The sequence below is a fragment of the Crocuta crocuta genome, unplaced genomic scaffold (genome assembly GCF_008692635.1).
Source record: "Crocuta crocuta isolate KB4526 unplaced genomic scaffold, BGI_CrCroc_1.0 scaffold451, whole genome shotgun sequence".
NCBI lineage: Eukaryota > Metazoa > Chordata > Mammalia > Carnivora > Hyaenidae > Crocuta > Crocuta crocuta.
The window spans coordinates 1,787,502-1,798,721 of record NW_027527963.1 but is presented as its reverse complement, the minus strand read 5'-3'; the positions used below and the strand labels follow the sequence as shown (position 1 = coordinate 1,798,721).

The window sequence follows — 11,220 nt, the reverse complement described above, 5'->3', positions numbered from 1 at the left end:
TTCTCAAGGATCTTCAGTGGCTCTCACTGACCTATGCAATAATCTCAAAGTTTCTTAATGTGAATTTTAAAGGGTTTCAAAATTTGATACTAATCAACAGATGAGCTCTACTCTGGCTACAGTGGGCTTGTTAGAATTCATCATACTTAAGTTTATCTATTTCCATTCTGTTTATGTTGCTCACATTACAGAAATATGCCTCAGCTTTTAACATCTATCAAAATCCTATCCAACCTTCAAGGCTCAGCAGGAAGTGTAACTTCTTTCATAACTATTAAGGCTGAGAAAAAGCTCTCTCTCCTCTGAATTCTTACATGCAAGCAGATATACGTTATGTGCATACACATTAATTTAATTGGAAGCAGGGACCTTTGCTTATTTTCCTTTGGCATCCATTCAGTGCCAAGTGAAACATAAATGATCGATGGTCCATTCCTTTTTTCGTATTATTTGTTGCTAAATAATTTGATCAATGTTCCCCATCCTTAAGATCATATTGTTAGTAGTAGTATCTAAGTTTTTATATGTATTCTCATAAGTAGCAAGGAGACCACTATTGGGCCCCTAGGAGAAAGACACTATTACTATTCTCATTTAAAAATGTGGAAGTTGCACCTTAGTAAGGCCTTAAGCATCATGTCCAAAGTCACAAGTAGTGAATGGGAGAGTCAAGATATGAATCTAGATGACCTGAGTTGAGAGTCAGACCTTTTTGGTCACCAACCAAGGCTCTCAGTCCTGCCTGGATAGCACACTCACTTAAAAAAAAAAAAAGTCATGCAGGGGCGCCTGGGTGGCTTAGTCGGTTAAGCGTCCGACTTTCGCTTAGGTCATGATCTCGCGGTTCGTGGGTTTGAGCCCCGCATCGGGCTCTGTGCTGACTGCCAGCTCAGAGCCTGGAGCCTGTTTCAGTCTGTGACTCCCTCTCTCTCTGATCCTTTCCTGCTCACGCTGTCTCTCTCTCTCCTAGAAATAAATAAAACATTAAAAAAAATTTAAAAAAAAATTCATGCAGATAGATTCAGGAAGCAAAAGAGGATTTCAACCTTCATTCTAAAAGGATGGAAAAAAAAAAAAAGGTGGGGGCCTGTTTATTTTACCTGACAAAGAATGCCTCCAAGCATTTATAGAACTGTGATGATCTGTCTTAGACTAGTTTTGAGAGAATTATTATCAACTCAGATGAAAGTTACAAACCAGTGGCTGATAGTTCGTTGGTACTTTTTCTTCACCATATCTCTCTTTGTTAATTATTTTCCTCTGTGTAATATTTTAGTGACTTGAGAAATGAGAACTCTTCAGAATCCCCTTGGGAATATGTGTTTTTCTCTGAGATTTATTGCAGCCCGTAAGACTTCTCACAAAACAGAGCTTGACAGAAGGCCAGACTCTTTTTTTCTTTTTTTTCTGTGAGAGATATAGAGCACAAATGGGGAAGTGCTTGAGGGGGGGGGGGGGGAGAGAATCTCAAGCAGATTCCACACTCAGCATGGAGCTCAATGCAAGGCTTGATCCTCTGACTGTGGGATCATGACCTGAGCCAAAATCAAGAGTTGGATGCTCAACCAACTGAGCCACCCAGGCACCCTTAAAAGCCATACTCTTAAGTACATAGCACATATAAGAGGGCTGGAGGTGAGGTAAGAAGGGCATATGTAACAGAAAATGTCCAGTTTATTTCTAAGACTGGCCTAGTGCAAGCTCCTGTCTTCTTAAACCAAACTTGGGGTTCTCCAGAAGAGTTATTTTTAATTTATAAATTATCACATGTCTCTCTGAAGCTAATGGATAATCTGCTTGCTGTGAAACTGCATAGCAGGAGATAAAGGAATTATAATGAAAAAATGCAGTGGTATAGGATTTCCATTCAATAGAAGGCAGCACACCATGCTGTGCTACAACAGTTGAGTGTGCATCAGGATACTGTACAGAGGAGACCCAAAAGATACCAAGACCAAAGACGGTACTTTCTGGCAAGAAATGATCTTTCTAACTAATTCTTTAGGTCAGTGTTACCACATCCACTGGGTTATTACTACCAAATACACAGATACGGCTGAAGGGAACCTTGAACTATATNTCTTTAGGTCAGTGTTACCACATCCACTGGGTTATTACTACCAAATACACAGATACGGCTGAAGGGAAACTTGAACTATACACCTCTATCTCTTTATCTCTACCTCTATTTCTCTCTATCTCTGTCTATGTATAACTATGTGTGGGAGACAGCAATTGGAAGAAAATATTTTTTTATGTTTATTTATTTTTGAGAGAGAGAGTGACAGAGTGGGAGCAGAGAGGGGCAGAAGGAGGGAGACACAGAATCTGAAGCAGGCTCCAGGCTCTGAGCTGTCAGCATAGAGCCCAATGTGGGGCTAGAACCCATGGACCATGAGATCATGATCTAACCTGAAGTCAGACACTTAACTGAGTGAGCCACCCAGGTGCCCATGGAAGAAAATATTTTTATGTTATAGTTTTATTTTTCTTTTTTGATGAGGAGGTTTTAGTGTTAATGAAGTGTCAGTGTTCAGGAAATCTCTCCTTATATTCTCTAAAATCAGATCATATGTGAGTTGTAACTCTTACTTTTAGAAACCAGAACAATTTGATTCCCACCTGCATTTTTGAATATTGCCTTAAGGAAATATCACTCCATTTCACAAATGTATCCCCAAACCAGACCAAGAAACTAGCAGAAAACAAAACCATGTACACATATATACACGGCAAAAAGTCTGTAAATGTGGCATGTAGATATTCATCAATTTATTCATTCAGCAGAATGTATGAATACGTGCTGTGTGTAGATACAGAGGTGAATATGGAAACATATAAATAAACTATGTAAATGCTAAGTAAAGGCTCTGCTTGGTTGGTAAAAGGAGGTCAAATAAGGTTAGGGGGTAAAAGAAGCATTAGGCAGATTTCCCAGGTCAACTGGTTGGAGGCGGCCCAGACAGGGGGATGTTCCAGCCAGAGAAAGCAGCAGGTGGTAGGTACATGGCCTATTTCAGGAAATGAAGGGGATTCAGGATGGCTGGGGCACAAGGAGAGTTGGAAAGTAGTGCTAGATATGAAGTAGGAAAAAAAAGACAACATCCAAATCTTAGACACCCACGGTTCTCTCTTAAAGAGTTTGAATCTCAGGAATTGTAGGATTTATCTCTCACACAAGTGACTATCTCATAGGAAGGTGTAAAGAAAAGTGTAAATTAAGTGATTGACTATAAATTCTTTCTTTACTTCCTTCAGCAACACATTCTTTTCTTTCTGTATTCCTGGCTCTTTTGTGCCCCCTCTCCTCCAAGTCTGGAATGAGGTCTTCTGCTCTACCATGACCCATTTACGTAGCTGCAATTACCCAGTATTCCATTACCTCACTGCATTACCCAGTATTCCATTACCTCAGTGCCCTATAAAATGATGAGTCAACTCATTAACATTAAAATATTAGTACAAAATAAAAAGGATTGAACTGCAAATGGATCATGGAGAAATCTGGACTTAACCTACGGTCAAGACAGCCTTAAACTTGAGAAGCAAGTTTAAACTTTCTGCCAATGTGAAAGATTAGCTTTCCAAACAATGCCCATTTTTGTTATACTGAATTTTCTCCTTTAGTTCCATAGGAATTAGTAGCATGTACTGAATTACATATGACTCATTAAGTTCCACACAGCTAAGCTCACAGTTAGAAGGCACTGCCAGAAAATCTTGCCTTCAGGGAAGCAAGTAATCGAGTTGTCAAAAAGTCAACAGTTACCTAATTCTCTGGGAAATACAATGAAGTTATGGCAGTTTGGCTACTGAGGAAAGACTTGGTTTGCCCAGGCTTTCTGTGGTAACTTCCTCCTCCAGTGGGAGAAACTGCCAGTAAAGGGAAGAATGACAATTTACATACCATAGCAAGGCTAATGGCCCCTCTCTTAGTCACAGCCTGCCTACTTGAGACATCCTGGGAAATCCCTATTTGGAAGAGAAGAAAAGTTAAAGTCACAGATACTGTGCTTATAAACTTATTCTGTGTAATTCATGTACAGAGTCACTTCTGTTCATTTTTAACGAAAAACAATTGTTGTTATTTTCTACCATGAGTTAACAGTGTGGTCTTTTAAAAATTTTGTGTATTTGGTTTCGCTTTAAAAGATACTGCAAGAGACATTTTCTTTCTGTCTTCCAAGACTCCAGGAAAAACAGCTTCCATGGCACATTGTGTACAAGGCACAACTAGAATGAGTGCTGCAGAAAGTTCTACCGAGCATGAAGAGGTAAGAATGCATTTCTAGGGGAAGAATTGACCGTATCTAGTATCAATTGATTTCTTATGGTTAATTATGCAATGATGAATAAGAGTAGAAATGGCTAGTGTGCTTTCTTTAGATAATATCTGCTCTGTATTTTTAAAAAATTTTTTAATGTTTATTTATTTTTAAGAGAGAGAAAGAGAGAGAGCACAAGATGGGGAGGGATAGAGAGAGAGATGGAGAAATAGAATCTGAAGCAAGCTCCAGGCTCTGAGCTGTCAGCACAGACTAGGGGCTCAAACTCACTAACAGCAGGATCATGACCTAAGCTGAAGTTGGATGCTCAATGGACTGAGCCATCCAGGCACCCCTCTGCTCTGTTTTAATCAATGTTATTTAAGGAGGAAAAAGTATCTGGGTAACTACTGCATTTCCTCTAATCCCTCTGACCTCCATTTCTTCTTTCACAAAGTGAGATTAAATCCTGTCCAAAGTCCTTGTAACTCACCAGTTCTGTGGGCTCCATAATTTGCTCTTGATTTAGAGAAATCTGGTTCAATGTAAAATGTAAAAAAAAAAATTGGTATAGTTGGAAGTAGAACGTATTATAGAAAGAGAATCCATAGTAAAATATTTATGTATGTACAATGAATACCATAGTTTTTGTTTGGTTACTGGTTACTGCGACAGATACTTACCCAACTGAATGAATGAATGAATGAGTGTTCTTTCTAAAAGTTTTATTGAGAGATAACCAAGGTATGATAGCAAATTAAGGGAACTCTTTTGTTCTTTAGATACTTAATTTTGTGGTGTCAGAATTGAGTATCTTAGAAGTTGGTCCCGGTGTTATGGTAAATGAGAAAGAAATGCCCACACATTTTAAACACAGATTGCACTATATAAGGAATAATTGTCCTGTAAGTGGAGCTCTTAGTAGAACCAATGACTAAAAATCTTTGTATTTATGGAAACATCAGATATCTTCATTAGCAACTGAAAAGCAAAGCAAATGTAAATGAAAAATTCTCCCCAAATTTTGTGTTTGATTGACTTTACTCTATTTTAATACATACCTGAGACATATGAAACTCGGTAAAATTGTTGATTAATCTCCAGAGAAACTCCTGGGATACATTTATGACTTATTAGCAGTTCTTATTACTGTGCTTTCTCTCTCTCACTTGCAGATTTAGTATCTAGCTTTTCAGTAACTCTTATTCATAAATAAAAAATCAAAGTCCAAATGTTTTACTATTTCTTTCCAGAGAAAGTTATATATGGCCAAAAAAAAAAAAAAAATCTGGATTCCCAGAAGGCTCGGTCATACAAATGTTTGCTGGACACAGATTTTTTTTGTCTACATCACAAATAGCGAGGGGACTTTTTAAGGACCCCAAATCTGTGTTCCCAAGCATGGTCTGAAATAGGAGAACCTTGAACTTTCGTGTGAATCACTATAACCTGTGAAATTTATTTAAAAAAGAAGTGGGATAAATAAGCTGAACACAGAGGATTTTTAGGGCAGTGAAACTATTCTGTATGATACTATCATGTCCTTAAACATTTGTTCAAACTCCTAGAATGTACCACACTAAGAATGAACCCTAAAGTAAACTATGGATTTGGGTGGTGTGTCAATAACTGTTCATCAATTTTAATGAATGTAACACTCTGGTGGGAGATGTTGATAAAGGTGCAGGTGTGGGGGTAGCAGGCATATGGGAAAACTCTGTACCTTCCACTAGATTTTCCAGTGAACCTAAAACTGCTCTAAAAAATAAAGTCTATTAAGAAGAAAATGGAGGTGCTATGACTCTCTCTTCAGAACTTATATTTCAGTGTCCGTGGGCCCCTCCCTATGTTTAGCAAGCTTCCACAGTAACTTTTACATGTTCTTGTTCTAAGAACCACTGATCTGGAATCTGGTCTCACTGTACCTCTGCGATGCTGAGGTCAGGTCACACAAGATACAGTTGGCTTACAGCATTTTCCAGATCAAAGGTACCTAATATTCAGTCTGTTCTGATCCAGAATGAGGCTAGCCTTCCTAAAAAGGAAAGCCCAATTTTAAGACCCAACATATTTGTCATCTGGATTTTGATGTTACTTCGAGAACTCAGCTTAAACCAGTTATTTGAGGTCAGAAGCAAATAAATTAATTCTGAATTTATAGACCCACAGAAGAATATCTCTTTTAAAAAGAGGTCTTGGGGGTGGCTCAGTCAGTTGAGTGTCTGACTTCAGCTCAGGTCATGATCTCACAGCTCATTTGAACCCCATGTCAGGCTCTGTGCAGATAGCTCAGAGCCTGAAGCCTGCTTTGGATTCTGTCTCCCTCTATTTCTGCCCCTCCCCGACTCATGCTCTGTCTCTACTCTGTCTCAAAAATAAATAAACATTAAAAAATAAAATAAAATGAAGTCTTAACTGTACATGGGTCTAGGAAGAAGCTAAAAAAAACTAAGGACAGCTTCTATCAAGATGTAAAATAATATCCAGCCCTAAAAAATTGAGTGAGACATAGGCAAGTAAAGAAAAGATAGAAAAATAGCTTTATAAATCATTTCTGATGAAAAAAGTCCTTGAAGTCCCATGATGATTGTACAAAAACATTTCCTGTAAATGCTTTTGGCAAAAGCCAACATGTTTTGAAAGTATTTAATTGTTCATGAATATCTAATTAATCTCCATAACTATTGAGCTTGAAACTAAGCAGCAGATTTAGGACTCCCCTCACCACCAGATTTGTTGTACTGTTTATATGATTCAGAGATGAGATGGTAACAAGACTATTGAGTTACTATAGAGAAAACAGCACTTAAGTGAGCTTTGTTGGTGGTCCATTTAGACAGATAGCCTACAGTTTCCAGAGCTTTTGTGCTTTCTTTAAATAAATACCTCCAACACTGGGGGGAGGGGAGGGGGGCATGAAAAGAAAGGTGGTTAACTTTTTCATTGTGCCAATAATTTATTATTTATCTAAACTTATAACTTGCTGGCTTTATTCAAAGGGCTGGTTAAAATTGCACAATACCAGGTAATCTATAACCTCTCTATAATATAACTGTATGAAGGACACTGAGGTAGCTAATTCATTATAGTCTTAGAATGGATTTGCTGCCTTTTAGTTTTATGTATTGGTCTGTTTTTCTTAATGATTCTGTTATTCCTCTGGCTTTTGCTAGGGCCACTCTTCAGATATGGACATGTCTACAGAAATGACTTTTTAGAAATGCTTACTACTATGTAAATATGCTAAATGTATCCATGAAATTTACTTGATTTCTATAAGCATTATACTTTGAATTTCCATTTTTGGGGCAAATGATTGAAATCCAAATTCATAAAATCCTAATTTCTCATTTGCCTAATGTATAAATTTTGTTAATTAATTCATATAAAGGAATCTGAAATACAATACAATGCTTCTCCATCAACAGGTCTCTATGACGGAATAATGGTGTGAGGATTGTTACCCCTAGAATAAGATATTTTTACAAATCACAATAGGACAGTTGGCCAAATGCATGGGGTTTGTGAAGGACAATATTTCTCCTGCTTATTTTATAGACTATTTTATTTCACTCTTTCCCTTTCTTTCTTTCTTTTTTTTTTTTTTAAGCACGATCAATCATCAAGCAGAAAGAACTTGACAAGTTCTCTTGAACAAAAGATAAGGTGCTTGGAAAAACAGAGAAAAGAGGTAATTTACAAACATTAGTTGAAACAACATGTATCATGAGTTAATGCTGAGAATAAAATAGAGTTATTTTTGTCACTGGGTCACACTATTTATCTCTAGGATTTTGGACTGCATTATTTTGAGAGCAAGTGCTTTTTTCTTATTCACCTACATTTCTTTTACCCAGACTCTCAGTGTTTGTGTAAATGAATGAAAAGTGACAAAGTCATAAATCCAATAATCATAATCTTAATTTTTCTCAAAACTTAGATGTTTTTTCCATGGACTATGTGAGCTTATCACATGTGCCTTATGCCTTGCAACTTGACATACCTGGAAACTCAAACTGTGAAAGCCTTTAAGTGTAATTGACTTAGGTGCTATGACTTCATGAACTGAGTATCCAACCACATAGGCGTTAAGTATTATTAAAAATTTTTTTTGTTTATAAAATGCCATTAGGAATGTGATGGATATTATTATGAATTCTGTTTTTCTGAGTTTAATGAATGTTAGAACCTATTTATTCTTCTTGAAGACGAAGAAGTGAAAAGTGTAACAATTTTAGCACATGAATGTTGTCAATTTTTAATTTCCTTTCCTAAACCATTATATATGTTATATCCTTCATGTTCTTCTGTATGGTACCTTCTACTCCTCTTTGATATTGCATAAAATTATTATATCCCTCTGGAAAATTATTGAACTATAGCAGGATAATGTTACCAATGCCAAGTGATCAGATATCTTTATATAATAATGTAATATAGTTTATACTAAAACCCATATCTCTTTCCAGCATAAGATTTACCTAGTGACTGCCTGTCTGGATTAGATATTTTGTTTTATAATTAGGAGAATATATTGCTTCCTTTTAGTCATTGTAACTATCTTCTTGATCTCTGTCCCATATTGAAAGTGTTGGAATTTCTCTTTATGTAGGAAGTTACAGACTTCCCCTACAAGAAAACTAAAACACAGGTCATAGTGTATTTTCTTCCTTTCATTTAGCACATAATTTTAATGCTTCTAAATTACTGTCTAAATTATTTCTAAATATTCTTATGATAAAACTATTATTCCTTGAAAATCTACACTTTCAAAAAGGTGATATGCCTTCATGCATACACATTACAAATCATGTGTTGATTTTTAAAAGCACAATATTACAAGCACATGATGATAAGTTATTGGGATTTGGAAATTGTTAATATAAATCCTGCTGTGGAAAAGCTGGAAGAAATGTTTCTTTATAATAATCAATGTAAGCACATAGAAAAATATGGAAAGATTTGAAAAAAAGACCCTTCATATATTAATAAATCTTATAGAAAACCATTCATACTCAAAAAGTTCTACCAGATTGATTGGGTTAATCAAAGATGAAAATTTCAAATGACTAAGCACAAATGAAAGTTGCTAATAAACGGTTCATCTGACGAGTCAAGATGTACCTAAGACTAAAAGGTTTTTCATATGTGAGCCAGTTATGAAAATAAGGAAAGTGTGCTCAATTCAATTATCCCAGCCCTATAAGAACTTGGTGGAAGGAATACTGTGTTCAACCATGGCTTGCCAAATCTTACTAGCCCCCCCAAAATGATTTCATTTTGGCCCAATTTCTAAGTGGGCAGAAATCCATATTGATTTACCAAATTTTAATAATTTCAGCTCCTGGAAGTTAACCAGCAATGGGATCAGCAATTTAGAAGTATGAAAGACTTATATGAACGAAAGGTAAACACCTCTCTGTTTAGTATTTGCTTTAGATCAGTAAGCTGGAGGACCAAGTCTGTGAAGATTCTCACTGATTTCAGCTGAAGGATTCATGTGGCTAGCCAACTGCTGAAAAATGATGGGGTAGGGGGAAGGTGCTGAGTGCATTATTGGTCTCTTGATACTGAAGATTAATGAAGGATATCAGCAAATTATCTTGAGCATGGTAAAAAAAAAAGGTACTAAAAATAGCTTCTAGACATTAGAGATGTCTCTAGAGCTCTTAGGCACATTCATCATAGCTCACGGATTATCCTGTTTTGGATTTGTTACTCGCAGTCATAAATACACAAGGTTATATGTGAGGTAAGAGATGGCTTAAAGTTCATACTGTTTTATATAAGGCTATTTCTCTAATTCTTTAATTAGATACCATCAGCTATTTCCACAGATAAAGAAGTAAACAATGGTAACAGTGAAAGCCTGAGGGAGAGTGGGGTATTCCCTCCTCCCCCTAAAGTATGTTCTCTGTCAAGAATCTTTTGCTTTGATGAGAAAGAACTTTTTGGAGAGAATATCTTTTAATAGGTAAAGTCAATTTGTAATTTAAATTATTTTACTTTAAAAAAAAGGAGAAAGTAAATTCCCCTAAATAATTCAGAATTAAGAAACTTGACCACAAGTGAGTAATAGAGCAGTGTTGCTCTCTTCTTCCCCATTTTGATACACTGAAGTATTGATTTTAGTAAGTGCAGGATAATGTTCCCAATACACCAGGCCTGTTATATTCAGTCTGGGGCAGCTTTTGGGTCTCCAAATTTTAAAGTACCTGGTCCCAAAGAAAATGTGGAAGCTGCTCAGGAAGAACGGCTTGCAGGTGTGTGAAGACCCTGAGTTAACAATGGGCATAATTCCCATTTTTGATGAGGCACCCTTTTCTAAGGCCTCTCTTACTGTATCGTCATCGCTCTGAGGACTAGCTTGGCATTTCGTAGGGGGTCAAGCATTGCAAATTATTGAGAAAGTAAATGCCATGTCTGTTTTTCTCTGGCCCAGGCATATTCACTTACCCCCTAATCCCTGGATGCCCATTTCAGGTCAGGAAAGTCACATTTTGAGAGTTAGGAATAGAATGACAGGCCCAGAAGCGTCCCCGTCTAAAATATAAATCTTCATTCTCTCGGAAGTGGTGTGGTTTGGAGAAAGGAGGGAAGGGGCTGAAGGCTGTTTCGGTGTTTACTTTTTCCGGTAGTGGAAGCTCTTTCTCAAGTGCACAGGTTCTGACCTTTGCTAAGGCTGGTGGGAGACAGAACCTCTCCTTCGGGGCCGCCCAGGAGTGGGGGCGTGTCTGTCCCTGAGGGCGCGGGGTGGGGGAATAAATCCGGCGGCGGGAGGGGGTGTGAATTTCAGAAGCAGTGTCTGCCACATTGTGTATACGACTTCCTCAGGTCGCAGAGCTGAAAATGAAACTGGACGCCGCAGAAAGATTCCTCAGCTCGCAGGAGAAAGAGCGGCTTCAGAGTCAGAGAGAGAGCGACCGGCTTCACGACCAGACCCGCCAGCTGCTGC

General features: G+C 37.4%; 1 protein-coding gene across 1 annotated transcript in view; it reads left to right on the top strand.

Annotated features, from left to right (window-relative positions):
- Positions 1-4,193: 4,193 nt before the first annotated feature.
- Positions 4,194-11,220, top strand: part of TNIP3 (TNFAIP3 interacting protein 3) — a 36,225-nt gene continuing 29,198 nt past the window's right edge. The window contains exons 1-4 of the mRNA XM_077752787.1: positions 4,194-4,274; positions 7,876-7,956; positions 9,607-9,672; positions 11,100-11,220. Coding sequence (XP_077608913.1) covers positions 4,209-4,274; positions 7,876-7,956; positions 9,607-9,672; positions 11,100-11,220 — 334 coding nt within the window. The 5' untranslated portion in view covers positions 4,194-4,208. The remainder of the gene's footprint in view (positions 4,275-7,875; positions 7,957-9,606; positions 9,673-11,099) is intronic.